Genomic DNA, 27,090 nt, shown 5'->3' with positions numbered 1-27,090 from the left:
GTCCTGACTCCCCATCCGGAGTATCCACTAGATCCACCAGGTGCCTGTCAGAACACGACCTGGTGCATCTTGTAGACCAGCTGCTGTTAGCCAGGGGGATCCCTTCACTTTCTAAGACCCATCCACCTGCAGGACTTGGGTTGTCTTATCCACAGACTCCATTTTGCACTCCTCCTTCGATCATCTCTGTTCTGAAGCCTTCTGCTCTGACATCCTTCTTGGAACCCATCACCTTGGCACCTATGGTGCATCTCACTCTGGCTCCGAGTTTGTCCCTTTGGTCTTTGGTTCCCGCTGAACCGGTCCTTCCTCAGTCTGGGGATTAGTGGATAGGTGTGTCGGCCCAGGGTACAGAGCCACCTCCCTCCTCGGTGCCAATAGCCGTGTCCACGCCAATCCTGCTTAAGGCTCCATCCATGGGGGCAGGTTCGTTGGAGCGGAGTTTTAAGGTTCAGGGCTCCCATCCCTCTTCGGGCGGGCCTGCCTTCCGCGCAATGGAGAGGGCTCTTGCTTCTGGCAGCACTCCTTTGATGTCAGAACCCCAGTTTTCTCCCCTTGAGCTACAGCTATCACAGACCACCCCCCCTGGACACCGGGCAGAGAAGCCTCAGGACACCCCTGTTCAGGGTACCTGCTTTTCCAAGTCCTCCTCAGAGACACCCACTGAGGAGCCCCCTCGAATGAAGACTTGCAAGAGGAAGCACATGGACTCACCCGAGGAGCCCTTAACAGAAGACACAGATTACGATGATGGTGAAGGGTCACCACAGTCACCTCCTGATGATGTCTCCTTCAGAGACATCCTGGAAATGTTAAAGCAGAGAGGTGACTAGAAGCCCTCCAACCCTTCATCTGAAGAGTCCGTTTTCCTACAGGCTTTTCACACCCAGCCTTCTAGCTCTTGGGTGACCCCACCTGCCAACGAGCTCGACGTGCAGCATGCTTGGAAGAACTCTGATTCCATTGAGGTGATCCCTCAGAGACCAGACAAAATTATTTCCCCTCCCGAGGACAGCCTGCATTTGGTCCAAAGGGTCACCAGTTGATGCTATGGTGGTGACGGCAGCCATGAAAAAGGACTTGACTGAGGAAAGTCCCGCTGTCCACCTGCCCAGCAGGGGGTTCCAGGTGGTGGACAGACTTGGGAAGCATGTGTTTGCATCAGTGACCTTTGCTGTTCGGTCCCTGAATTATTTGGCACTTTTTACGAGGCTCCAGACGGACTTGATCTCCAAACTCTCTGGGATGCTCGCAGGACAGTTGTCTGATGAGGTCAGGGACAAAGTAGCCTCGCAGCTCGCAACCCCTGGAATCAGTATCCAACTCATCCATGAGGTTGCTGTCACATGTGCCCGAAGGGGCGGCTAGAACAGCGGGTTCGGGCATTATGAGGCATCATGCCTGGATGCACATTTGTGACCTCGTAGATCCTTTCAAGTCTTCCTTTCTGAATGCTCCCATCGAAGCTTCATCCCTGTTTGGCTCCAAAGTGAAGGACACACTAGCCATGTGCGAGCAAGATGGAAAGACCTTGTCGGTTGTAGGCCTATTGTTTTCCTGCCCTCAACGTACCTTCTCCAGGAATCAGAGGAGTTGAAAAATGTGCCATAAGAAATCTTAGGGTCCTTCTCATGCCACATGTCGTGATGATACCCCCAGAGGCAGAGGGTGTAACAATTCCAGAAGATGCCCCTATAGAGGCCGAGGGGGTCCTCATAACCAAAGCTCCAGGGACTCTTTCTCTGGACAGCCTTATCAGCATTCCTGAGGAGCAGCCCAATTGCCTACCTCTGGAAGCAGTCAGGGGTCGTTTCTCTCTGCACAAGCTGCCTGGCAGTCTTATCACCACCGATCATTTCATGCAGATCATCATCACCAGAGATTACACCATTCCCCTTTCTTGTCAGCCAGATTGTCCAAGAAAACTTCCCGATGTTCCACCCAGTCAAAGGGAAGAAGCAGCTTCAGAGATTATAAAGCTGTCTCAAAAAAATCATTCAACCAGTCCCTCCAGACCAGCGTGGATCCAAATTTTACTCCAGATTTTTTTTGGTGCCAAAAAAGACAAGGGACTGGAAACCCATTTTAGACCTCAGCAACTTAAACAAGTCTGTTACCCAAACCAAATTCTGAATGGTCACAGTTCAGTCCATTCTCCCCTTTTTAAGAGAAGGCTATTGGATGTGTTCTGTAGAACTTTGGGATGCGTATTACCACATCAAGCTGGACAAATGCTCCAGGAGTCTGCTTTGCTTCCGGCTAGGAGCCAGTCATTATCAATTCCGTGCCCTGCCGTTCGGTATCTCTACAGCACTCAGAGTGTTCACGAAATGCATGGCAGTGGTAACAGCTCACTTGAGACTAAAAGGATTCCAGGTGTTTCCATATCTGGATGACTGGCTCCTTACCGCCCCCCACTGAGTATCTTCTGGTAACAGCACTGCATTATAGTCTCTCTCTCTGGTAAAATTGTTGGGAATAATGATACATTGGGAGAAATCAAACCTTACCCCTACACAACAAATAGAGTTCATTGGAGCAGTGTTCAGTACTCATTCCTGTCTTGTATCACTCCCAGTTCACAGACTCCATCGATTGAGGCTTCAACTCCGGGTGATACTCTCTCAAACAAGAGTCTGTGCAAGGGAAGTTCTTCAGGCTTTAGGTTCTATGACAGTGTCAATCCTAATAGTGCCTCTAGCAAAGCTACATATGCAGATTCTGCAATGGCTCCTTCTGTGTCAGTGGTTCCCAAACTGTCACCCCCTCGGTTACCAGATTAGAATAACCAACTCCTGCAAACAATACCTGCTTTGGTGGATGAGGCCAGAAGTAGAACTTTCGAGTCGTCCATTTCAATCCCCTCAGCCCACAGCCATTGAGGCCAGACGTAGAACTTTGGAGTCGTCCACTTCACTCCCCTCATCCATTGTGACCACGGATGCTTCCCTGATTGGGTGGGGGACCATTTCCAGGGAAAGACTGTCCAAGGCACATGGTCCACCTCAGAGGCCCACCTGCATATCAATGTTCTAGAACTGAGAGCTGTGCTGTTAGCACTGCAGGCCTTCCATTAGGCTGTCCCTTCCAGGACAATTGCAATTCAATCAGACAATATGTCAATGGTCTGGTATATCAACAAGCAAGGAGGAATGAAGTCCTACCCCCTGTGTCGAGAAGCCATGAGAATTTGGCAGTGGGCGATGGCTTCCAACTGCTTTCTGATAGCAATGCATATCCCAGGGGACCTCCACCGTGATTGCAGACAAACTGAGCAGGTGCATCCTCATGCCTCACGAGTGGTCCCTCAACCCCGAGATGGCGTCAGTAATCTTCAGCCACTGGGGCTAGCCTTGCTGCAATCTTTTCGCCTCCCCATCAACCACAAGTGCAGCAGCTATTTAGCCCTACTTACACCAGAGGGGGAGTCATCAAGGGACACCCTGATCCATGATTGGCCTACAGGACTTCTTTACGTTTATCCTTCCATTCCTCTGATCCCACAATTTCTAAAGAAAGCTCTTCAGTTGAGATGCAAAATGATACTTATAGCCCCATTCTGGCCTCAACAAGTTTGGTTCCCCCTCCTTCGGTCTCACCTAGTATACCCACTGTGGATTCTAGACCCTCTACCAGATGTGATTACTGATCCCCAAGGGTTGAGTCATCCAAATCTGTCCAGTCTCAAGCTGACAGCTTGGTTTCTCCACTTCCACTAGTCACCAGGCAAGCTAATCTCTCCTTGCCTGTTCGAGACATCATTCTGGCCTCTCTCAAACTATCCACCAGAAGACTATATCAGGATAAATGGAAACGGTTCTCCATCTGGTCCAAGGATAACATGCTAGACCTGTATTCACCTCCAGTGTTTCAATACTTGGCTAAGTTTTTTGATAATGGAGTCTCTGCCTCCACAATGTTATAGATGGCACCCCTCTTATCTCTTTACACCTTTGCAAGGCTTTCCTCAAGGGGACCTCTCATATCAAGCCACCTGTCAAACAGCCCATGGAACCTCACTTTAGTCCTTCAGTCTTTGACTGAAAAACCTTTTGATCCTGCTGCGAAGTGTGACATAAGTTTTTGTCTTGGAAATCTTTGTTCTTGGTAGCCATTAGATTTGCCAGAAGAGTCTCCGAGCTGCAGGCATTGTGTATCAAGAGGCCCTATCTGAGCTTTCATAAAGATAGAGTATCACTTTGGACAAATCCATCCTTTCTTCCCCATTAATTAGACCATTGATCTACCAGTGTTCTTTCCGAATGTTGCCAATAGCGGAGAGTATTACCTTCGCTCCTTGGACGTACATAGACAGTTGAGATTTTACCTACACAAGACCAAACCTATCCATAAATCTGAACAGCTTTTCATCTCCTTTTCTGGGCCCAGAATGGGAGAGGCTGTTTCCAAGGCTACTTTATCAAGGTGGCTAAGGGACTGCATACGTTTCATCTATTCCCTCAATAATGAACCTATGCCAAAAATTAAAGATCACTCCAATAGATCTTTGGCAACATCTGTAGCATTCCATTCCAGGGCTTCTATGGATGATATCTGCGCAGCAGCTACTTGGGCCAAGCCTCATACCTTTATCAGTCATTGTAAATTGGGCTTTGTCTCCAGATGGAGAGCTGCCTTCGTCTCAGTGGTACTCAGGAATGTTCTTCCATAAGGGCCGCCCATGGACCTCAAGGTAGCTTGGGATTCTGTCCCATCAGTGATGAATGTAAAGAAGATTAACAACATCAGATAAAGAAGTTATGTCTTACAGTTACTTTCCAACTGTGTTGTTCATCTTCTTTCACTCATCACTTCCCAGCCTCCTTCCCCCTCCAAAGGCTCCTGGGGGATGCTTTGGGTCATAGTGGTGCCTTAGGGTATTTGTGCAGAAGTGGCCTCAGCTTTACTTCTTTTTCTCTTGCAGACTCAATCTGAGGTAACCGGAAGAATGGCATTCGGGGTAGAGACTTAGCTCGAGAGTTTTTTGGCTGGCACGAGCTTGGTAAAAAGGCCGACTTGGTAAAAAACCCGTCGGTGATGAATGAAAGATGATGAACAACACAGATGGAACGTTATGGTAAGACAAAACTTCTTTTTTGGCATTAGCCTTTTTTTGGCTTAGTGTTGTAGCCATTTTAGTTGGTCTAGTGGAGTAGGCTACGTGATGCTTTATCTAGGTAGCTCAACACTATTGTCTTGAATTTTTAGCTGCTTTTCATTGGTTGCATTTTTTCCTTGCTTGATGTATATTGCACTCATCTGTGCTAAATGCATTGCCACCAATTGGTGTACTCAATACTACTTTCGCATTTGTTTTCATTCATCAGGTGTCAGGGGCAAGTGTGGTCTAGACCAAAACCATATCTGCAGATAGTTGCTACTGGCTGTGGAAAACAATGCAGTTTTGAGCAAACAGTCTGGTTTACTAGCTTGTAAACACTACTACCTAGGTATCTTTGCCATATCAGCATTACAGAACATACAAGGCAAGTTAGACCGGGGGACCATGCACGTCTTGCCGATATTCACTCTCATGCTGCACCACCTCCTGCAAGGAGAATAATGTCTGTGAGTCTTGGTGTAAATTTAAGGGCACCCATCCAACTGTCCAAGCTACATTTGAAGGTTGACAGGGAATCACACTAGTTGAGATGTTAGGAGAGCTTATTCCAGAACAAGGGGAGGTGCTGAGTATTGAACCAATCTCTCAATCTAGTTTTATTTATTTCTTGATGAAGGCTTAGATTTCTAGATCTTGTGCTGGCAACACAATTTGACTTGTTGAGGAAAGACAGCTTGAGAATTACTGGAACTCTAATGGCATGGTAAGCCAGGCACAGGTCTCCTTTCAGGAATCTGTATGATACCAAGTTCAAATATAGACTTCAGTCTGTTTTGCTAACTATGGTTTTTGAGACCAGAGATAGCTTTTCTTAGGAGGCACTATAGTTTTTCAAGTTTTTAAATATATTTTCTGGATACATGCCAAAAGGTGCATTGTATTCAATAATAGGCCTGACTTATGGCAGAGTACAACAAGTCAGTGACTTATTTAATTTTTGAAAAGATACCCTTAGCAGTTAGTTTTAAAAAATAGGATTTCCTAACTATGGTTGCCACTTCTTAGTCATAGGAGAGGGAGCTTGTGTCCAGATCCTTGATCAGTGAGTGACCATGAGGACAGTTTATTTTTGAATTTACTGCCATATTTGGTTTTGGAGGAGACTAAGTAAATGCATTTGTCTAAAAGGACACAAGTCATTTGTGTAACTGGTGTTGCGTAACAGGGAGGTGATGTGGGTAAATGTAGAGATTTCACCATAAAGCTTTTTGTGCATAATTTCTCTGAAATCTTTAAAGACAGTGGTGTTTATAACCAGGAGAATGGAAGTTTTGAAGGCAATTGTAACCAGATTACTGTCAGACTTTTACTAATGAAGGAACAAAAATGGGAGGATAGCAGACAGAGGCCAAATTTGTGAGTGCCAAGTCAAGAATGTCTGTGTTGAGGAGCAGCTGATCCAGGGCATTTTTGTTTACTCAGTCGAAGAAGTGCTGAGCATACCCAACAAAGGAATTGTAAGAGCACTAATCAGTGGAAGGATAGTCCACCCACCCAGTTACTTGTGGAGCTCAGTAAATAAATTCTGATGGAGCTCTTGCAGTTTTTTCTTTGTTTCATGTTTTCCTTGATATAATTTTTGCCCATAATGTTGGATGTCTTGTGTCATTTTTAAGAGTACTTTGACACTTCCTTTCCCTTTTCTTGTGTACAATAATGCATACAATGTGTTTTGTCAGGTTCTTTTAACAGGTTAAGTTAATGCATACTCAGAAATATTTTGGTATGAAGAGCATGAATAAAGTGTTATGGTGTAAAGCACATAACTTTTCTTTTCTATTCACCAGTAGACCCATTCATCTGGTAGTGGAGGCAAGAACTGCCTGAGATGCTCTCATCCATGTGGATTGGGGAATTTGGCCCTTAACCTCTCCCCTGATGGCTTTGTTGTGAATGCCACTCAGACAAGACTTGCAGTGTTGGCCTAGAGGGACGTGCTTTGATCTGGCTGCACTGTTTGCATTTAGATAGACTGAGCACAAACCTGGATCCATGTGGTAACTACTCCACCTGACCCTGCCGTCTGGTGTCAGAGTTGCATTGGGACAAGCCACCTCCTTCCCCACAGGTTAGGTGACCTGATAACCATGGATTCCCACCTTCCTTGACCACCTTCTTCATTCTTTTAAGTAGCTAGTTGATCATTGGTCATCTTGTTTCTAGTCAGAGCCATAAAGTTTGTCATTCATCTTTACTTGCATAACTTGATGGAGTTCAGGTTTTGTTGTAAATCTATCATCAATAGTTATATAAATAATTCTTGTAAGCTTTTTAACTCCTTTATTAAATCTTTACATTTTAGACAATGACATAACATTTTTAATTTTTCCATGCCTCATACAAATGTTTCCTTTTTAACAGTTATTCACCCCAACATTCCTGCCCTCCCTTAAACCTCACTCATCCTTCTGAACATTATTCTGAATGTATTATTCTGCATGTTTTAGTCCCACAAAGTTAAGCTACATTTTTGTAATTTGTTGCTTCCCTTTTGTAAAGATCCCACACCCAGTTCTTTATGTTCTTTACAATATTCAGTACTTAATTATAGTTGGTTTAGACTTTCATTTCTTTCTTCTAGTAATTGCTTTTTTGGAAGCCAGTACCTTTATACTTTTAAGGCCTGAGTATGTCTGGGCAATTCGGATCCTATATCCCAGTTCAAAATAGCTATAACAGCAGTGTCAGTGGCTCAACAGGTAACACACTCATCTTTGGTCCTGAAGTATCAGAGATTTTTAGGGTTCATTTCCCACAACAGGTACTTGGATTAATTTCTCAGTACTGAGACTGCAATTCAGTGTAAGGTGGGGGTACTGAGTGTAAAATCTTTCAGTTATGTTTGCCTGAGTTTGTGCTACTTCACGTGACTGTAAAGGATCCCATGGCACTTATCCAAAAAAGAGTAGGGGAATTAATCAGGGTCCCGGGCAAATTTCCCCTAGACATTATAAGTAGTATAAATACTGACCTACTGAGACTAACACAGACAGCAACAAACAAGTAAATGAGTATTCCTTTTTAACAGCAGCAAGTTTTCTAAACTGAACTAAAACCTTTACCATAAAATGAAAATGGAGTTTAAAAATAAAACCAAAGTAGAAATGAGAGAAAAAGATATGGGAAAGAAGTAAGAGGAATTATTAAAATGGTGTTTCATTTAACATTCCCCTATTCCATTGTATTTGATTTTATTCTGTTATCAATTTCTGATGGGAAAGGGAATCTCTAACACAAAATCCATACTTCTGTTTTGGTCTCATCCCACTGTGTTACCTTTCTCAGTCTAGTTATTTGCTCCCACAAATATAGTTTCTTTGCTGATTTTCTCCAGTAAACTCCAGCTCCACCTCTTGTCTAATTTCTGTCAGCCCTTCTTGCACATATTCCTATTGGGAAAATCTTATTTCTTCATTTCATATTGGCTTAGTTCTTCAGATACTTTTTAATGTTTTGTGAATGCAATATTCTGTATAGCTGTTATTCTCCTTAAGGACCTCTATTCAAAATCTTACTCTGCCCTTATCCCTCGAACCCTTGGATTTCATCATCATCCTTTTCAACTTTGATGTATAAGCCTTAACTGCAGAGCTTTAAATTATCATTTCAGATCAGGTAACCCTAAATCACATTGTTTTGTGGGAAGAGTCAAATTCCCTTACCCAAATGAATTCCATCAACTCTTTATTAATTGCCATTCACAACACCTCTGGTTTTAAAAATATGCCTGTCCTGTATAAAAGAACTAAATGGGCTAAAAATATTTTTTCACTGCTTGTATCTTACTATTCATAGTCAGGAGCTTCCAGCTTCAGTAGCTTTGTATTGTCTTTTGTTTAGTCGCTTCCCGCATATCCTTGGCTGCCTTAATAGAATCCTTTTTAATACATAACATCTAAATACTTCATCTTATATCCCGATAAATACAGCTATTGCTGAACCAGTTCATATGTGGGCACATAGTTTACCTCTTTAGCCTGTGTTTTATCTTCATTTATTTTATTTCCTGAAAAGACCTGAAACGATTTCAAAATATTCGACAACCAGTTTCAACCTTAAATCAGTTCTACCTGTTGTCGAATTGCTCTAAAATCCCTGTCACTTTACTCTGTATCATATAGACTTCTTAGGGGAGATTTATGCTTGGCTTTACAGTGCAATCTCATACCCAAACCTAATGAACTTACTGTGTATTGTAAATCAAACGGGACTAGGGTCACCCATTCCAGAGACCTAAATATGGCCTGCGACTTAATTAGGACATGCTGGAGGGACAGATTTATCTTCCAGCGACTGCCGCATCTTTGGAATAGGCTACCTATTCATGTGAAACAGAGCACCTCTATGACACTGTTCAAAAGGAACCTGGATGAGAGTGGATAGGGCACCATAAATTCTTACCAGGAATAGCATTGATCCTATAGCCAAAATGTTCTTTTTCTGGATTTAAGTGCAAAATATCTGCAGATAAAACTAAATTTTCCTAATTACCATACCAGTTGTATTCTTGACTTTGTGAATCCCTTCTTTTCTTTACTAATGGCTCTAAACATAAAGAAAATAAAGGGAAAGAGGCCACTTTTGCCTGGTTCCTCAGTTCAAACACAGTTTGTTGGAGATTAATCCTTCCACTTTAATTCCTTTCTCTAACCCATCATCTTCTTTTTCTTTCATTTTTTCCCCAGTTAGGGGTCGCCACAGCGGATCACCTATTCACTCATGATTGGCAGTGAAGTTTTACGGTGTTGAGTTGCCAGCCCAGCACCCAACCTTCCACAGAAGGCACGCACTCACACCTAGGGCCAATTTAGAGTGTCCAATCCACCTACAGCATGTCTTTGGGATGTGGGAGGAAACCGGAGCACCCGGAGGAAACCCACTCGACCGCAGGGAGGACATGCAGACTCCTCACAGAAGGTGCCCCAGCCGAGGATCGAACCGGAAAACCTTTTGCTGTGAGGCGGCAATGTTAACCGCTGCACCACCATGGCCGACCTCTCTAACCCATCATATAGTCTCCTAATTACCCCTATTATTCTGTGAGGAAATGCAAATGCTACCATTTCCGTACTCATAAAATTCCATCTGACTGTATTGAATGCTTTCTTTGTATCATGACCCACCAACAATGTTATGTTTTTCACACTCTGCTTTCCACTGGATCATATTATTTTTAATTTAATTTATTTATTTGTTTGTTTGTCTGTTTGCATTTCATTTACCAGGAAAGTCCACTGGGCCATAGAGAACCCATTTTCAGTAGAGACTCATTAGTAATACAAAACTGAAGGCAATGAATGCAAAGATAAGTATGCGCCAAGAAAAAAGAATGGTTTGCAGTACAAAATTAAATACAAAGAATAAGTATGCACAAAAATAAGGGAATATTTACAGTAGTAATCCTATTGCTGAAGAGTAAATATTCACATAATGTACTGTTTCTATAGTCTCCATTTACAGAATATTGTCTTTCTATCTAAAGAAGAATGCTCTCACAAAGAGAGAGAGTAAAAGTTATGGTTGGCAGGAAGTAGGCATATACTTTTTTTAGTGGGGCTCATCATTGTTCTGTTAATGTTGTAAAATGTTTCCTTTGCCCTCCACCACAGCGATCCATTTCTGTCAGTTTGACAGCACCACTGGTATAAACATAAGCACATTATAGTTATGGTTTAAGGATGAAACTGGTCTATATAATTTTTGTAGACTTTTTTGTTCAATGAATGGTACACTGAATTGAACCTGATGCACTGAAACTCTGAAATGAACTTGGTACACGAAGGAATGCTGAGCTTTTTTTTTTTAACTGAACTTGGTACATGAAGGAATGCTGAGCTTTTTGTTTTTCTGAACTGAACTTGGTTCATAAAGGAATGCTGAGCTTTTTTTCCTGATCTTTGCATTTAATTTGCTGTTTCATTGTAGCAGATAATTAGGCCTGTATAAGTTAATTATCATGTGGTTATTTTTATCCCAATGTTAGGTTTCATTTGATTTTTACCAGTGGAATTATAATTTAAGTTTAACACCTAAGAGCATTTTGATTTTGGATATCACTTAGCTGCTTATTTCACCATATTATTTGACAGTGTTTTGGTAATATATTTATTCTTATTGTTACCATTGCTTTTGTGTCCAGCTTTAATATGATGGCTCACTGGTCTCTCTCCTGTTTCTTCTTCAGGCTCTAAGTAATGATATTGTACGGGTATCAAGCCGCATTGAGTCCTTAGAGAAAGAACTGTCTGAGAAGAGTGGACAATTGCGGGACGGCAGTCCTGTTGATCAGCAGCAGATTCGCCAAGAGATCTCCATCCTCAGGCAGGAGAAAGATCAACTCTTGAAACAGAGAAGTGACCTGGATGAGAAACTTAGACAGGGAAACCTTCTCTCCCCAGAGGTAAACCATAAAGTTCAGAAAGCTAGGTTTGTTGTGATACATTTGCAAAACATCTAGATGGAACCCGTTATGTCTTATACATTTCATTATTTTTAAAGGCATTTCCTACTGATTCTACTACTGTTGCTATAAAATAAGCATAGTTGGATTATTCCACATCCATTTTACTTGTTCTTAGGTTTAGAGCATCACCAATTCCATACAGTTGCATAGAGGAAAGTATTGTGGAGTCCAGTTTGGGAAGGTTCAATAGTTGGCTGGTGTGGGGGGCAAAAGTTCGAACTTGATAAGACATACCTTCTTAAAACTGGACATGAACAAATATTTTTAATCATCTGGACATTTATGGGCTTCAGTTTCTTAATTAACAGGCTTTTTTTCATGACCCCCAAAAAATACCCACTCAGATGCTTATCCTTTGGCAACATACTTTCACCTCTGAACTTAAACGGATTATAGAAGATGTTCTTATTTTACCACATTTCTATAGTCTGCTATAGTTTGCTTGACTGGACTTGTTCAGTAATAAACTTAAATTCATGCCCTGGGTTCAGTGATAGATGTTTTGCCAGTCCATTGCTTGGTTTACCTTATTTAATTTCATATAAGTGTTCGTAAGTACACTCCTTCAGTGCTCGATTCGTTTTTCCTGTGTAAAAAGAGTGGAATCCCTGGCACAGCGAGACGTAAACAACCCCTTTAGTTTTACAGTTGTATCTTCCTTGAATATAATAGGATTCACCCTTGCATCTATCATAGGTTCATAGGTAGGTACTAGGCTATTCGGCCCTAGGGCCTGTATAAGCCTAGCCAAAAAGGTACCCTGGCTTTCGCCACCCAAGTAAATTATTTTCCTGTGCCCATCAAGTAGAGCCACAAAAGTGATCCCCGGGGTGAATTTCCTGATGTTCATCGTGTTTCACTGTTGCAGTCATTACACTTGGGTTATCCTGCTGGCAGGCTACCCGCAGTCGGCCAGAATTCCAAAGTCTAGGTCTAGCGTCGGTTGCTGTTGCCTCTTCCCTGACGTCAGTGCGCCAGGGGTATAAAAGATGCAGCCAACACCATTTTATTCAGTCTTTCTTGCCGCACGGTGCCCGAAGCAAAAGCAGTTCGCAAGTGCCGGTCGGCCGACTCCTGAGATTTTCATAAACGAATTTCAGATCTGAAGTCTTCATTAAAGCTAAGTACCCCATTGGGGAAACTTTTTTCTTGCTCCAGACCGATGTCAGAAAAAGTTAACAATTGTATTTCTTGTGGGAAGCAAATACCTCGTAAGGATTTTCATTCTTACTGTATTCCTTGCCTAGGCCCTGATCACAACGTTGCTAGTTGTCGGTTTTGTGCTAGATTTAACCAATGCACTATTAAGCGTCGGTACGATTTTGCTTTTCATTACTTTGGCCGTAGATTCAATTATATAATGCCGTTGGAACAGCTGACGACCGGAATTTATAAAAAGCGCAAGGAAAAAGAAAAGGACAGGCATCCGAGGTCCAAAACCGACGATGAGGCTTCCGCTAAGCCAGTCGCCAGTTCTCAGTGAGGCACTTTCGCAGCCCCTGACGCCTGCTACCTCAGAGCCACAGGCCGCTGACGACTCCCACATGGAGCCAGCTAGGCCTCTGGATACTCAAGGTATTGGACACTCGGAAACTATTCCCTCAGATGGGTCCAGACCCGCTGAGCAGGCATCGGCTTCTGAGGGTGTTTTCAGACCTACACAGTTATATGTAAAGCCTACTTCAGCTTCCAAAGCAAAGTCTAAAGCAGTTCTAAAGACAAAGAAACAAGTACAGCATTCTCCTGGACAGACTTCCATGCCTAAAAAAACAGATGCTCAAAATGGCCGAAGATCTAATTACCTTGATCAGGGGTTCCCATCCCCCTCCTGACAAGAGGCCTAGGCAAGAGACAGAATATGAATCTTCAGATCAGGTTTCCATTTCCTCTGATTCTTCTTCTGAACAGGAATACTCTCTTCCTCCCTGTGAGGATTCAGATGCTGAAGAATCTATCCCTTCAGCCTCTCCTCCTGAGGATTATTCTTTTGGGGAAACCCTGCATACAATGAGGGAGCACTTCCACTGGGAGAGCCAAGACTACTCAGAATCAAAGAAAAGGCTTAGAGATTTTCTTTTACTACCTCAACACAGGCTTCTTGCTATTCCCCCTGTGTTAGACATTGTAGATGATGTATTTTCAGAGTCCGGCCTTTCACCTGACTCTTTACCCCCTGCCCCTGTTAAACCAGACAGATACTACAGGGTTCCAGATTCACATAAATTTCTTTATAAAAACCCTGCTGCTGACCCAGAAACTATTTCTCAGGGTCCCAAAGGGGTCAAAGCTTCTACTGCAAAAAGAAAACTATCCCCTATTCAAGGGCACTAGACAGATGGGGGGAAAAGGTTTACATTTCTTCTTCTTTGGCTGTGAGAGCTTTAAATTGTCAATTTCATATGCTTAAATATCAGCAATACTTAATGTCACTGCTAAAACAGAAAATGTTGACAACTTCTGATTATGCAGAAAATAAGGAAATGCAGGATTTATTGAATGCAACTGAACAAGTAGGAAAGCATACATTGCAATGTGGTTTTATTCTCTGGAGGCCTCTTGCAGGGTCGCAGTTACGGGTTCTGTCATTAGGAGGCATGCTTGGTTAAAGGAACAGAATCTGCCTGATCATGGTAAAGCAAAATTATTAGATGCTCCATTACAGCATGATACCTTATTTGGTGATGAAGCAGAGGAGGTGTTGAAGAAAATGGAGGACAAAGTGAAATCTATGCAAACAGTAAAGAATTTCTTACAGGTACAGCCACCCAGATTTAACAGGAACTGGCCTACAAAGAATTGGTCCTTTCCAGTGTCAGACAGGCCACAAAGAGGCAGATACAGACGCCCCAGAGGCAGATCCCAGGGCTCATACAGGCCTAAACAGTGGGGAGCTTCTACCTCCAAAAGCGGAGAAGACAAATCACAGCCATACAGGAAACAGTCCCTATGACTTTCCTCTGCCAGCACCAATCACTTATCTTTGGACAGCCTCCTTAGGGGGAAAACTAGCACATTTTTCTCAAAATTGGCACATGATCACCCAGGACAAATGGGTCTTGAATATAGTGTCCCAGGGCTACAGGTTCCACTTTCACACCCTGCCAAGGGCAAAAGGTATGCCAGACCTGCCACACAATCAATGGGCAGAGGCACAAAAACAAGTTTCATCCCTCATGGACATGAGGGCCATTCAGCAAGTACCACAGCAAGAGCAGGGAAAAGGATTTTATTCAAGACTTTTCTTGGTATCCGTAAAGGACAAAGCCTGGAGACCAATACTGGACCTGTCTATTCTAAATACATTTCTGGACATCCCAAAATTCAAAATGTTGATTCTGCAGCAGCTTCTGCCCATGCTGGGCAAGAAGGCTTAGCTTGTAACTTTGGACCTAAAAGAGGCATAACTGCATATCCCAATAAGACAATCTTGCAGAAGATACCTCAGATTCATAGCTGGCTGAATGCACTACCAATTCTCTGCACTGCCCTTTGGCTTATCTACTGCGCCCAGGGTCTTCACAAAATGCCTGGCACCAGTAATTGCATTTTACAGGCAAAGATGAATTCAAATATATCCTTACTTGGACGACTGCCTTATTCAAGCAGAGAACAAGGACATTCTACTAAAGCATCTGGCGTTTGTAAAAAGATTATTAATTTGCCTAGGGTACACAGTAAACGAAAAGAAATCAAAACTAGTACCCTCTCAAGAGATAGTATTCCTGGGTGCAAGCTTAAATACAACTGCCCAGATGGCTTATCTCATGCCGGACAAACAAAGGCAACTGACTTCTTAATTCAAAATGTTGGCAACAAAGACCCAGCTTTCTGCAAGAAAAAATTTTGCAGGCATTGGGCTTCATGGCATCCTGCATTCTGCTAATTCCATATGTCAGACTGCATATGAGGAAACTACAATGGTATCTAAAAAGTTTTTGGACTCAGCATTGTCACAGCCTGGAAACATTAATTGCCCTCATTCCTTGTTTGCAACAGGAGTTTCGATGGTGGGCACTGGCCTGTCACCACAACAGGGGGCAGCCATTCACCCTACCCACAGCCAGGCAGTCAATAACAACAGATGCATCAGATTATGCCTGGGGGGCCCGCATGGCAGGAAAATGTATTCAGGGCACATGGCCCACAAGCCAAATGCATCTTCATATCAATCAAAAAGAGATCCTAGCTGTTCAGAATGCCCTGACAGCTTTCAAGGATCTACTTCATCCAGGACAACTACTGATAAGGACGGACAATACTACATTCATGTGGTACATAAACAAGCAGGGAGGCACACATTCCTACCCCCTCTGCAGACAAGCCATGACTTTGTGGGACACAGCATTGACTTATCAAGTACACCTGCAAGCACAATTCCTGCCAGGAAAGAAAAATACTCTGGCAGATGAACTAAGCAGAAACCTCATGGATCCCCACGAGTGGAAACTGGATCCACAAGTCTTCAGCATGTTGATAAAGAAATGGGGATGCCCAGACATAGATCTATTTGCCTCCCCTCACAACTACCGACTACAGAGATTCTGCACAAGGACTTATCACAAGCAAGCATGGAAGGTGGATGCTCTATCAATCAGCTGGAAAACCCTTACAGTATATGCATTTCCTCCTCTGCCTCTCCTCTCCAAGGTACTCCTAAAGGTCAGACAAAAGAAGCCAAAAATGATTCTGATTGCCCCAGACTGGCCCCACCAGCACTGGTACCCAATCGTAAAGAGCTTGTCTCAGGGCCCAGCCTGGACATTACCTCTAAATCCTCGCTTACTGACCAGAGAAACAATCAGATCCTGCACAGCCAACTCAGGACCCTAAATCTGGCAGCATGGTGGATAATGTAGCCATTCAGAACACACCTCTCTCTAAAGCGGTGATGGGCGTTATTTTGGAGGCCAGGAGGCCCAGTACCAGAAAATCTTATGCAGAAAAATGGAAAAGATTCTGTGCTTGGAACCAAGCACAAGGAATTAACACATTTGTACCAAATATTCCTCAGATTTTACAATACCTAACTGAGATGCTGGACAAAGACCTATCCTTTTCATCAGTTAAAATCCATGCCTCTGCCATTTCAGCTCATTACAGTACGGAACCACCTATTTTTTCTCATCCATTGCTAAGGCAGTACCTCAGAGGGGCCAAAAACATAAGACCTCCAAGGAGAGCACCAATACCTGCATGGGACCTCAATTATGTCTTGGAAAAGCTCACACTGCTGCCTTTTGAGCCAGCCAATACAGCTGAAATAAAGTTCTTATCTTGGAAAACAGCTCTGCTCCTAGCAATAACCTCTGCAAGACGAGTCTCAGAGTTACAGGCACTCATGGCTGTGAAACCTTTTATCATTTTCCATCCAGACAGGGTTTCTCTGAGGATGAACCCGACATTTATGCCTAAGGTAGTGTCCAATGTGGCCTTTAACCAAACCATTCATTTGCCAGTTTTTATCCAAACCCACAGAATAAGGGTGAGGGACTCCTGCATTCTTTGGACATACACAGACAGCTATGCTTCTACTTGGACAGAGCTAAAGCTTTCAGAAAGACTGAGTAACTCTTAGTGGCATATGCTGCAGGATCACAAGGAAGGGCTATTTCAAAGCAGACTATTTCAAAATGGATAGGCCACTGCATTCGTTTCTGCTATTCACAATCATGGCAAATCAGTGCCTAAGGGCATTAGGCCACATTTAACCAGAGCAGCAGCCACTTCAGCAGCCTTCCTCAGAAGAGTACCAACCAAAGACATTTTAGAGGCTGCAACTTGGAGTTCAGTGCACACTTTTACCAAGCACTACCGCTTACCTCTCTACTCTAAATCCAGAGCAGGCTTTGCCACTGCAGTTCTGCAGAGCCTTATAGCCTCTCCTAATCCTATTAGACCTAGCCATCCAACCTCAGCTTTGGGATTCAACCCAAGTGTAATGACTGCAACAGTGAAACACGATGAACATAGTACAGTTGTGTACCTACCATAAATGTAGATGTTCGAGTGTATTCACTGTTACAGTCCAGGTTACCCACCCACCATCACCTTTTTCTTTGCTGGGACTTATCTGTACTTCTCTATCCTATACAACCTATGTGGTGTATTTGCTTGTAGATGAAGGAAATGTTTATTTTAGTGCATGCATACTTATTGGCATAATTTTTAGCCTACCAATTTGGGGGGCACCTGACATCTAGGGCAAGAAAAACTGAAGAAAATGGCATTGGCTGCATCTTTTATACCCCTGGCGCACTGACATCAAGGAAGAGGCGACAGCAACAGACGCCGGACCTAGACTTTGGAATTCTGGCCGACTGCGGGTAGCCTGCCAGCAGGATAACCCAAGTGTAATGACTGCAATGGTGAAAACACTCGAACATCTACATTTATGGTAGGTACACAACTGTACTTTTCCCATCCTATCATCAAGATTTTTCTTGAAGAGTGCTAATGAGGAGCTTTGTTTGATATAGATAAGTAGTTTGTTCCAGAGTATGGGAATTCTCTGGGGCAGGAATCCATCTCTCCGGCATGTTCTCTTTATTGTGATGGCAAGGTTTAGGTCCCTAGAGCATGTAACTCAGAGGGACTGGAATTTCTTTAAGTGGAGCATGTCCAACAGCTCTGGGTTTGAGACAGCTTTGTATGTTAGGCAGAGATCGCCTCTGACTAGGCAATATGCAGTGGAGTGAAGCTGGAGTTGTTTGAGACGGTCTGCGTAGGGCATCTGTTTGAAGCTGGTAATCCTCTTTGTGAGGTATTTCTGCAACCTTTCCAGTTGTTGTAGATGTCTTGTGAGGTATATACCAAAAGGGGCATTGTATTCTATAATGGGTCTAATGAGTGATGAGTAAAGGGGAACAATGACCTCTTTTTTTTCTGGATGAGAAACCTTTTGTGATGTGGTGTGCCACGTAGAAGGATTTCCTGACTACTGTGGCGATGTGATTATCAAGGGAGAGACTACTGTCCACCTGTGTCCCAAGGTCTCTTATCACACTTTCGGTGTTAAGTAGACTACCGCCTATGTGGTAGTTCATGGGTACAGAGTTTTTACCAAAAGGGATGACAATGCACTTTTTGGCATTGAGCTTGAGGCCATGGCTTTAACACCAGTCATCTGTCTCAGTGAGGCCCTTTTGCAGGATGTCCACATCGTTAGGAGTTTCGATTATGGCTCCTAGTTTGCAGTCATCTGCTAACTTCATTAGCCAAAGACCTTCTGTGTTAGCCTGTACTTCAGAAAAGTAGATACCAAACAGGAGAGGACCCAGGACTGAACCCTGTGGTACTGCACTTGTCACTGGTCTGAAGTCGGATTTGGAGTCTGCTACTTTCACTGTGTGGGTTCTGTCAGTGAGCCAGTTGGCAACGTATCTTGTGACATAGGGATTTATACCTAGTTTAGTGAGTTTATCTATAACTCCAGAGTGGGGGGTGGTGTCTAAAGCCTTGGTGAGATCTAGATAGGCTGTGTGAACCACCTTATCCTCATCTATGGCTTTGGTGACTGCTTCAAAGAAGTCTGTCAGGTTTAGGTGACATGATCTGCCTTTTACATACCTGAACTGGGTGGGGTCCAGAGTTTGGAGATTGCCAATGTTGTTTATAAGTTCCATGATGATACGTTCCATGGCCTTGCAGACCAGGCTCTCAGGCTAATGGGGTGGTAGTTTCCAGGGTCCGTGGTGGATCCCCTTTTGTGAAGTGGGATAACCGTTGCTGTGCGCCAATCAGTGGGCACAAAGCCTGAGGGCAGGCTATGATTGAACATGGTACTTAGATGGGGTGCCAGTTCATGTAGAACGCAGCCTGGGATGTTGTCAAGTCCCATGGATGCTATGATGTTGTTCGTGTTTCACTGTTACAGTCATTACATGTGGGTAATCCTGCTGGCAGGTTGCCCTCAGCCGGCCTGAATTCCAAAGTCTTGGGTCCTGCGTCGGCTGCTGTCGCCCCTTCCCTGACATCAGGTCGTCAGGGGTATAAAAGAAGCAGCCGATGCCATTTTCTTCAGTCTTTCTTGCCGCGCAGTGCCCAAAGCAGAAGCAGTTTGCAAGTGCCGGTCGGCCGATTCCTGAGATTTTCATGTTTGCGTTTCAGATCCGAAATCTTCAATAAAAGCTAAGTACCCCATTGGGGAAACTTTTTTCTTGCTCCAGATCAATGTCAGAAAAAGTTAACTGTATTTCTTGTGGAAAGCAAATGCCTCATAAGGATTTTCATTCTTAATGTATTCCTTGCCTAGGCCCTGATCACAACATTACTGGTTGTCGGTTTTGTGCTAGATTTAACCAATGCACTATTAAGCGTCGGTATAATTTTGTTTTGAAGTATTTTGGTAGCCGGGTTAATTACCCTGAAATGTTGTCGGATAGCCATCCGACTACTGGAGTTTACAAAAAACACAAAGAAAAGGATAGAGAAAAACAACCGAGGCCCAAAACCGACGACGAAGCTTCTCCTAAGCCAGTCGCCTGTTCTCAGTGCGGCACTTTCGCAGCCCCTGACACCCGCTACTTTAGAGTCGCAGGCCGCTACCGACTCCCACGTGAAGTCGGCCATGCCGCTGGATACTCAAGTTATTGGAGCCTCGAATGCTAATCCCTCAGATGGGTCCGGAGCTGCTGAGCAGGTACCGGCTTCTGAGGGTGTCTTCAGACCTAAACATCTTTACATTAAAACAACTACAGTTTCAAAGGCAAAGACTAAAGCATCTTCTAAAGCAAGGAAACAAACTCAAGAGCCACATGTACAGGTCTCTATGCCCAAAAAACAGATGATCAAAATGGCCAAAGACCTGATTACCTTGATCAGGGGTTCCCATCCCCCTCCTGATAAGAGGCCTAGGCAAGACACTGACTATGAATCTTCAGATCAGGTCTCTATTTCTTCTGATCAGGGATATTCTTTACCCCCCTATGAGGATTCTGATGCTGAAGAATCTATACCTTCAGCATCTCCTCCTGAGGATTATTCTTTTGGGGAAACCTTGCATACCATGAGGGAGCATTTTCACTGGGAAAGCCAAGATTTCTCAGAATCTAAAAAGAGGCTCAGGGACTTCCTTTTACTACCACAGCACAGGCCTCTAGCTATTCCACCTGTGTTAGACATTGTAGATGATGTGTTTTCGGAGTCTAGTGTAACCCTTGACTCCTTACTCCCAGCTCATGTTAAGCCTGACAGATATTACAGGGTTCCTGACTCACACAAATTTATTTTTAAAAACCCTGCTGCTGACCCAGAAACAATTTCACAGGGTCCCAAGGGAGTTGAGGCTTCCACAGAAAAAAACCCAACCCCCTCTGACAGAGATTCAAGGGCACTGGATAGATGGGGTAAAAGGTTTACACATCCGCAACTTTGGCTATAAGGGCCTTAAAGTGTCAGTTTCATATGCTCAAGTATCAACAACATGTCATGAGATTGCTTAAACAGAAAATGATGTTAAACTCTGAATGTGCAGAAAACAAGGAAATGCAGGACTTATTGCATGCAGCTGAACAAATTGGAAAGCATACTTTGCAATGTGGTTTTGATTCTATAGAGGGCTCATGCAGGGCTGCAGTTACAGGTTCTGTAATTAGGAGGCATGCTTGGTTAAAGGAACAAAATCTGCCTGATCATGTTAGTTAAATTACTAGATGCACCTTTACAGCATGATACTTTGTTTGGTGTTAAGGCAGAAGAGGTGTTAAAGAAAATGGAAGACAAAGCTAAATCTATGCAAACTGTTAAAGATTTTTTACAAGTACAGCCACCCAGGTTTAGTAGACTCTGGCCTACAAAAAACTGGTCCTTTCCTGTGTCAGACAGACCTCAAAGGGGCAGATCCCAGGCACAAGGTTCTTATAGCTCAGCAACTCCACCCAGAGTACGCGCACGCCGGACAATGTGCACGGCTCCAAGATCAAGTAAACTTTCAAAAAACATAAGCCAGCACATAAGGTTCCATCGAAACCAACTTTATTGACATCTAGATCCCTTCAATAAAGGAATCTAAAAGCTTAAACAGCATACCGGTTTCGGCCATGCCCTGGCCTTTATCAATGCAGTTCAAAAAATAATTGGGAAAACCGACCCCTGGTGGACCATACTTATATAGTCAACAATTAAAGTGATACAAATTCCTTTTATAATGAACACCATACATAGGAACATGGCACATCAATCACATCATTTGAGAAAAATTATAAACAAATAAACCATATGCTGTAACATCCTAAATAAAAATAAAAATAAATAAAAATGAATAATAAAATACAAAATCAAAATAATAATGAATGATGAAATAACATACATATATTAATAAAATATTAAAGTGTTATTTTGACAAAAATATGATAGTACCTAACTATCTACCTATCTTGCATCAACAGATAATGAAGGGGCTTGTGGGGTAGTCAGATCAACTACTCAAAACTATTACTGTATGTAGAAAAAGACCTAAATAGGTCATCTCTTTAAAAAATCTACATATACATAGTCATACACATACTTCCACATATACACCTACATACATGTACATACAAATACACACATATATATATATACATATATGTTCCCGTATATATACACACGTCTGTATATCTAAAAAACATATACAAGCCATGTGTGTATACCACCTTACCATTGTATTCATGCTATGCCTACAAACCATCTCCAAGGAGAATGTCATATTTATAAAGTAAATACCAATTCTTTCAATATATAAACAGTTGCTCATATATGCAAGCCCTGCCTAATTCTATTCCAACAAATTTAAACCAGGTTTAAATAAGCCCCCCAATCGAATAATCCATCTTTGTTCCATTTGATCAAGTTTTTGATGCCACCCGGCTTTAAAACCCCTATGAAGGGTAATTTTGTCTATAACCACAAACCGAAAGATGGCTGAAGGATGCTCAATGGTATGTTTGAATAGAGCATTGGCGACACGTTTATTTTTGATTGCACTTAAATGTTCACCTATTCTAAATTTGACAGGTCTGGACATTTGTCCAACGTAGAATGCAGAGCAACTACACGTAACCAAGTATACCACCCAATCTGTGCTGCAATTAGCAAAGATCCTTATTTCAAAAATTCGTGATGTATTTTTACTAGAAAATTCTTTGGTCTGTTGTAAATGCTGACATGCAGCACAATGTCCACAAGGATAACACCCCCTTAATCTATCCCCACTTAGGGTTCTTTGTTGTGGTATATTATCAACATGTCTTTTGTAATGTGTGAAGTGAGCATTCAAATTCCGTCCCTCGATAAGAAAACTGACATTTAGCCGGCAAAACCCTACCTAAAAGTTCATGTGATAAAAGAATACCCCAATGTTGGTTAATGACATCCCTGAAGCAATTAGTATTGTTCCCATAGGTAGTCACTAACCTTATTGGTTGAATATCTTCTGTAGTATTAACATTCCTCTTATTGACTTTGTAACACAATAAATCCTGACGTTCCATTTGTGAGGTTTGACCTTCCGCTTTCACAAGTATTTGAGACTTATACCCCCTGGTAAGAAACCTGCGTCTCAAATCCAGACTACATCCCAAATAATCCTCATCTGTTGAACAAATACGTCTAATTCTCATATATTGAGATTTCGGAATGTTGTGGATGGTGTGGCGTGGATGATAACTATCAGCATGTAACAAAGTATTGTATTTTGGAAACTTGCGATATATCGTAGAAGATAAAGTATTATCAGCAAGTTTAATGACTTTAACATCCAAAAACACAATTTCAGAAAGTTCAATGTTAGCCGTAAATCGAATACCGAACCTATTATCATTCAAATAATCAACAAACTGCATTAGACTTCGCTTATCCCCACGCCACACCATCCAACAATCGTCTAGATATCTCCGCCAGATATCCAGATATGGTAGAAACTTATTGTGCTGATCATCATATATATACCTAGCCTCATAATAACCCATGAACAAATCGGCATAGATGGGTGCGAATGAAGCACCCATTGCTGTGCCCTTAATCTGCCAATAAGCCTTACCTGCATAATAAAAGATGTTCTTTCTTAATACCATTTCAGTGAGCTTAATCAAAAAATTGTTGAAGGACAAAGAATAGAGCTTTGATTCGTATAGCCAAAAAGAAACCGCTAAAATACCCTCATCATGTGGAATACTCGTATACAATGAGGCAACGTCAAGAGTACAAAGTAACCAGTGAGATTCCAGTTGAGAATCCTTAATTATATTCAAAAATTCGGTGGTATCCTTGATACGAGACCTGATGAATGGCAACAGGGGTTTCAAATAATGGGTCAAAAAAGCTGATAATGGTTCTGTTAATGACCCCATACCTGAAACTATTGGTCTCCCAGGGGGATACAATGGATCTTTGTGTATTTTAGGTAAAATATACAAATACTGGGAAATGGGCTCATCCACCTTCAATTGCCCACCCACCTGTGTCGTAATAATACCCTGTTGTACTGATAAATCAACAAAATCATCAATATCCTTCTTAAAGGAAAGGGTCGGATCCACCTGCAATGCCATATAGAAACTGGAATCTGCCAACTGTCGTAAAACTTCCTCATTGTATTTAGAATAGTCCAAAACTACAACTGCTCCTCCTTTGTCCGCCATAGTTATAACAATATCATGATTACTACTAAGCTCAACCAAAGCTTGTCTTTCTAAAGATGTCAAATTATTATCGGTAAGGCCATACAAATTGGAAAAGTGTAACTCTTTCAATACGCACTCCCTAAAAATGTTCTTATAGGTCAAAGCAATGGGGTGCTTCTACCTCCAAAGCTGGAGAAGATAAATCACGATCATACAGAAAACAGTCCCATTGACTTTCCCCTGCCTGCACCAAGCAGTTATCTTCTGGCAGCACCCTTAGGGGGAAAATTGGCACTTTTTGCTCAAAAATGGCACATTATAACCCAGGACAAGTGGGTTCTAAATATAGTGTCACAAGGCTACAAATTCCATTTCCATACGCTGCCAAAGGCAAACGGCTGGCCAGATCTGCCAAAATGTCAATGGGCAGAGGCACAAAAACAAGTTACATCCCCCATGGACATGAGGGCCATTCAGCAAGTACCAGAGCAAGAGCAGGGACAAGGATTTTACTCGACTGTTCTTGGTACCCAGAAAGGATAAGGCCTGGAGACCGATACTGGACTTATCTATTCTGAACACATTCCTGGGTATTCCAAAATTCAAAATGTTGGCTTTGCAGCAGCTTCTGCCCATGCTGGGCAAGAATGCTTGGCTCGTGACGTTAGACCTAAAAGAGGCATACCTGCATGTTCCAATGAGACAATCATGCAGAAGATACCTCAGATTCAAGGCTGGTTCAATGCATTACCAATTCTCTGCACTCCCCTTTGGCTTATCTACTGCACCCAGCATTTTTACAAAGTGCCTGGCACCAGTAATTGCATTCTGCAGACAAAGAGAATACAAATATATCCTTACTTGGATAACTGTCTAATTCATGCAGCGAACAAGGACATTCTTCTTCAGCATCTGGCATTTGTGAAAAGACTTCTAACATGCCTAGGGTACATAGTCAACAAAAAGAAATCAAAACTAGTACCCTCTCAAGAGATAAAATTCCTGGGTGCAAGCTTAAATACAACTGCCCAGATGGCTGATCTCACACCAGAAAAACAAAGACAACTGACTACTTACTTCAAAATGTTGGCAACAAAGGCCCAGTTATCTGCAAGAAAAATTCTGCAGGCTTTGGGCTTCATGGCATCCTGCATCCTACTAATTCCATATGCAAGACTGCATATGAGGAAACTTCAGTGCTACCTAAAAAGTGTTTGGACTCAACATTGCCACAGCCTGGAAACAATGATTACTCTCATTCCCTGCCTGCAACAGGAGTTTCGATAGTGGGCAAAGGCTTGTCACCAGAACAAGAGACAGCCATTCACATTACCCCCAGCCAGGCAGACACTAACAACGGATGCATCAGATTATGCCTGGGGGGCCCACATGGCAGAAAGATGCATTCAGAGCACATGGTCCTCAAACCGAATGCATCTACATATCAATCAAAAAGAGATGCTAGCTGTTCAAAATGCCCTGACAGCCATCAAGGATCTACTTTATCCGGGACAACTACTGATAAACCATGGTCATGTGGTACATAAACAAGCAGGGGGGCACACATTCTTACCCCCTTTGCAGACTAGCCATGACATTGTGGGACACAGCTCTGACTTACCAAGTACATCTGCAGGCACAGTTCCTGCCAGGAAAGGAAAATACTCTGGCAGATGTACTAAGCAGAAACCTCATGGACTCCCACGAGTGGAAGCTGGATCCACAAGTCTTCAGCATGAGAACAAGGAAATGGGGATGCCCCGACATAGATCTATTTTCCTCCCCTCACAACTACCAACTAAAAAGATTCTGCACAAGGACTTATCACAGACAAGCATGGAAAGTGGACGCCCTATCTTTCAGCTGGAAAAAACTATCAGTATATGTCTTTCCTCCACTACCTCTCCTCCCCAAGGTACTCCTAAAGGTCAGACAGGAGAAGCCAAAGATGATCTTGATTGCCCCAGACTGGCCACGCCAGTACTGGTATCCAATCCTAAGGAACTTGTCTCTATGCCCAGCTTGGACCTTACCTCAAATACCTCGTCTACTGTACCAGCAAAACAATCAGATCCTGCACAGCCAACTCAGGACATTAAACCTGGCAGCATGGCGGATAATGTAGTCATACAAAAAACACCTCTCAGTAAAGCTGTGATGGATGTCATTCTGGAAGCCAGAAGGCCTAGTACTAGAAAGTCTTATGCTGGCAAATGGAAGAGATTCTATGCTTGGAACCAGGCACAAGGAACTGATGCAGCTGCACCAAATATTCCTCAGATTATGCAATACTTAACTGAGATGCTGGACAAAGGCCTATCGTTTTCATCAATTAAAATTCATGCCTCTGCCATTTCGGCTCATTACAATACAGAGCCACCACTTTTTTCTCATCCTTTATTAAAGCAGTACCTCAGAGGAGCCAAAAATTTAAGGCCTCCAAGGAGATTACCAATACCTGCATGGGACCTCAACTATGTCTTGGAAAAGCTCACCCTGCCTCCTTTTGAGCCAGCTGCTACTGCTGATATAAAGTTTTTATCTTGGAAAACAGCTCTGCTCCTAGCAATTACTTCTGCAAGACGAGTTTCAGAGCTACAGGCGCTCATAGCTGTGCAACCTTTTATCAAGACAGGGTCTCCCTGAGGACAAACCCAACATTTATGCCTAAAGTGGTGTCCATTGTGGCTCTTAACCAAACTATTCATCTGCCAAATTTTTATCCAACTCCACAGAACAAGGGGGAGAGAATTCTGCATTCTTTGGACGTACACAGACAGCTTGGATTCTACTTGGACAGAACCAAAGCTTTCAGAAAGACAGAGCAATTACTAGTGGCATATGCTGCAGGATCACAAGGAAAGGCTATATCAAAGCAGTATATATATATATATATATATACATAT

At 42.8% G+C, this 27,090-nt stretch overlaps 1 protein-coding gene across 2 annotated transcripts in view; it reads left to right on the top strand.

The window, feature by feature from the left end:
* The window catches only part of KIF7 (kinesin family member 7), a 1,697,985-nt gene that overhangs the window by 1,316,357 nt on the left and 354,538 nt on the right, over positions 1-27,090 (top strand). For both annotated transcript variants that reach the window (XM_044078207.1, XM_044078206.1), the window contains exon 15: positions 11,307-11,522. In XM_044078207.1, the coding sequence (XP_043934142.1) occupies positions 11,307-11,522 (216 nt within the window). The remainder of the gene's footprint in view (positions 1-11,306; positions 11,523-27,090) is intronic.

This window comes from Protopterus annectens, chromosome 7.part0, assembly GCF_019279795.1.
Source record: "Protopterus annectens isolate FY-2018-M chromosome 7.part0, PAN1.0, whole genome shotgun sequence".
Taxonomy (NCBI): Eukaryota; Metazoa; Chordata; order Ceratodontiformes; family Protopteridae; genus Protopterus; species Protopterus annectens.
The sequence above is the reverse complement of the archived record's forward strand: the minus strand, read 5'-3'. Positions and strand labels throughout refer to the sequence as shown.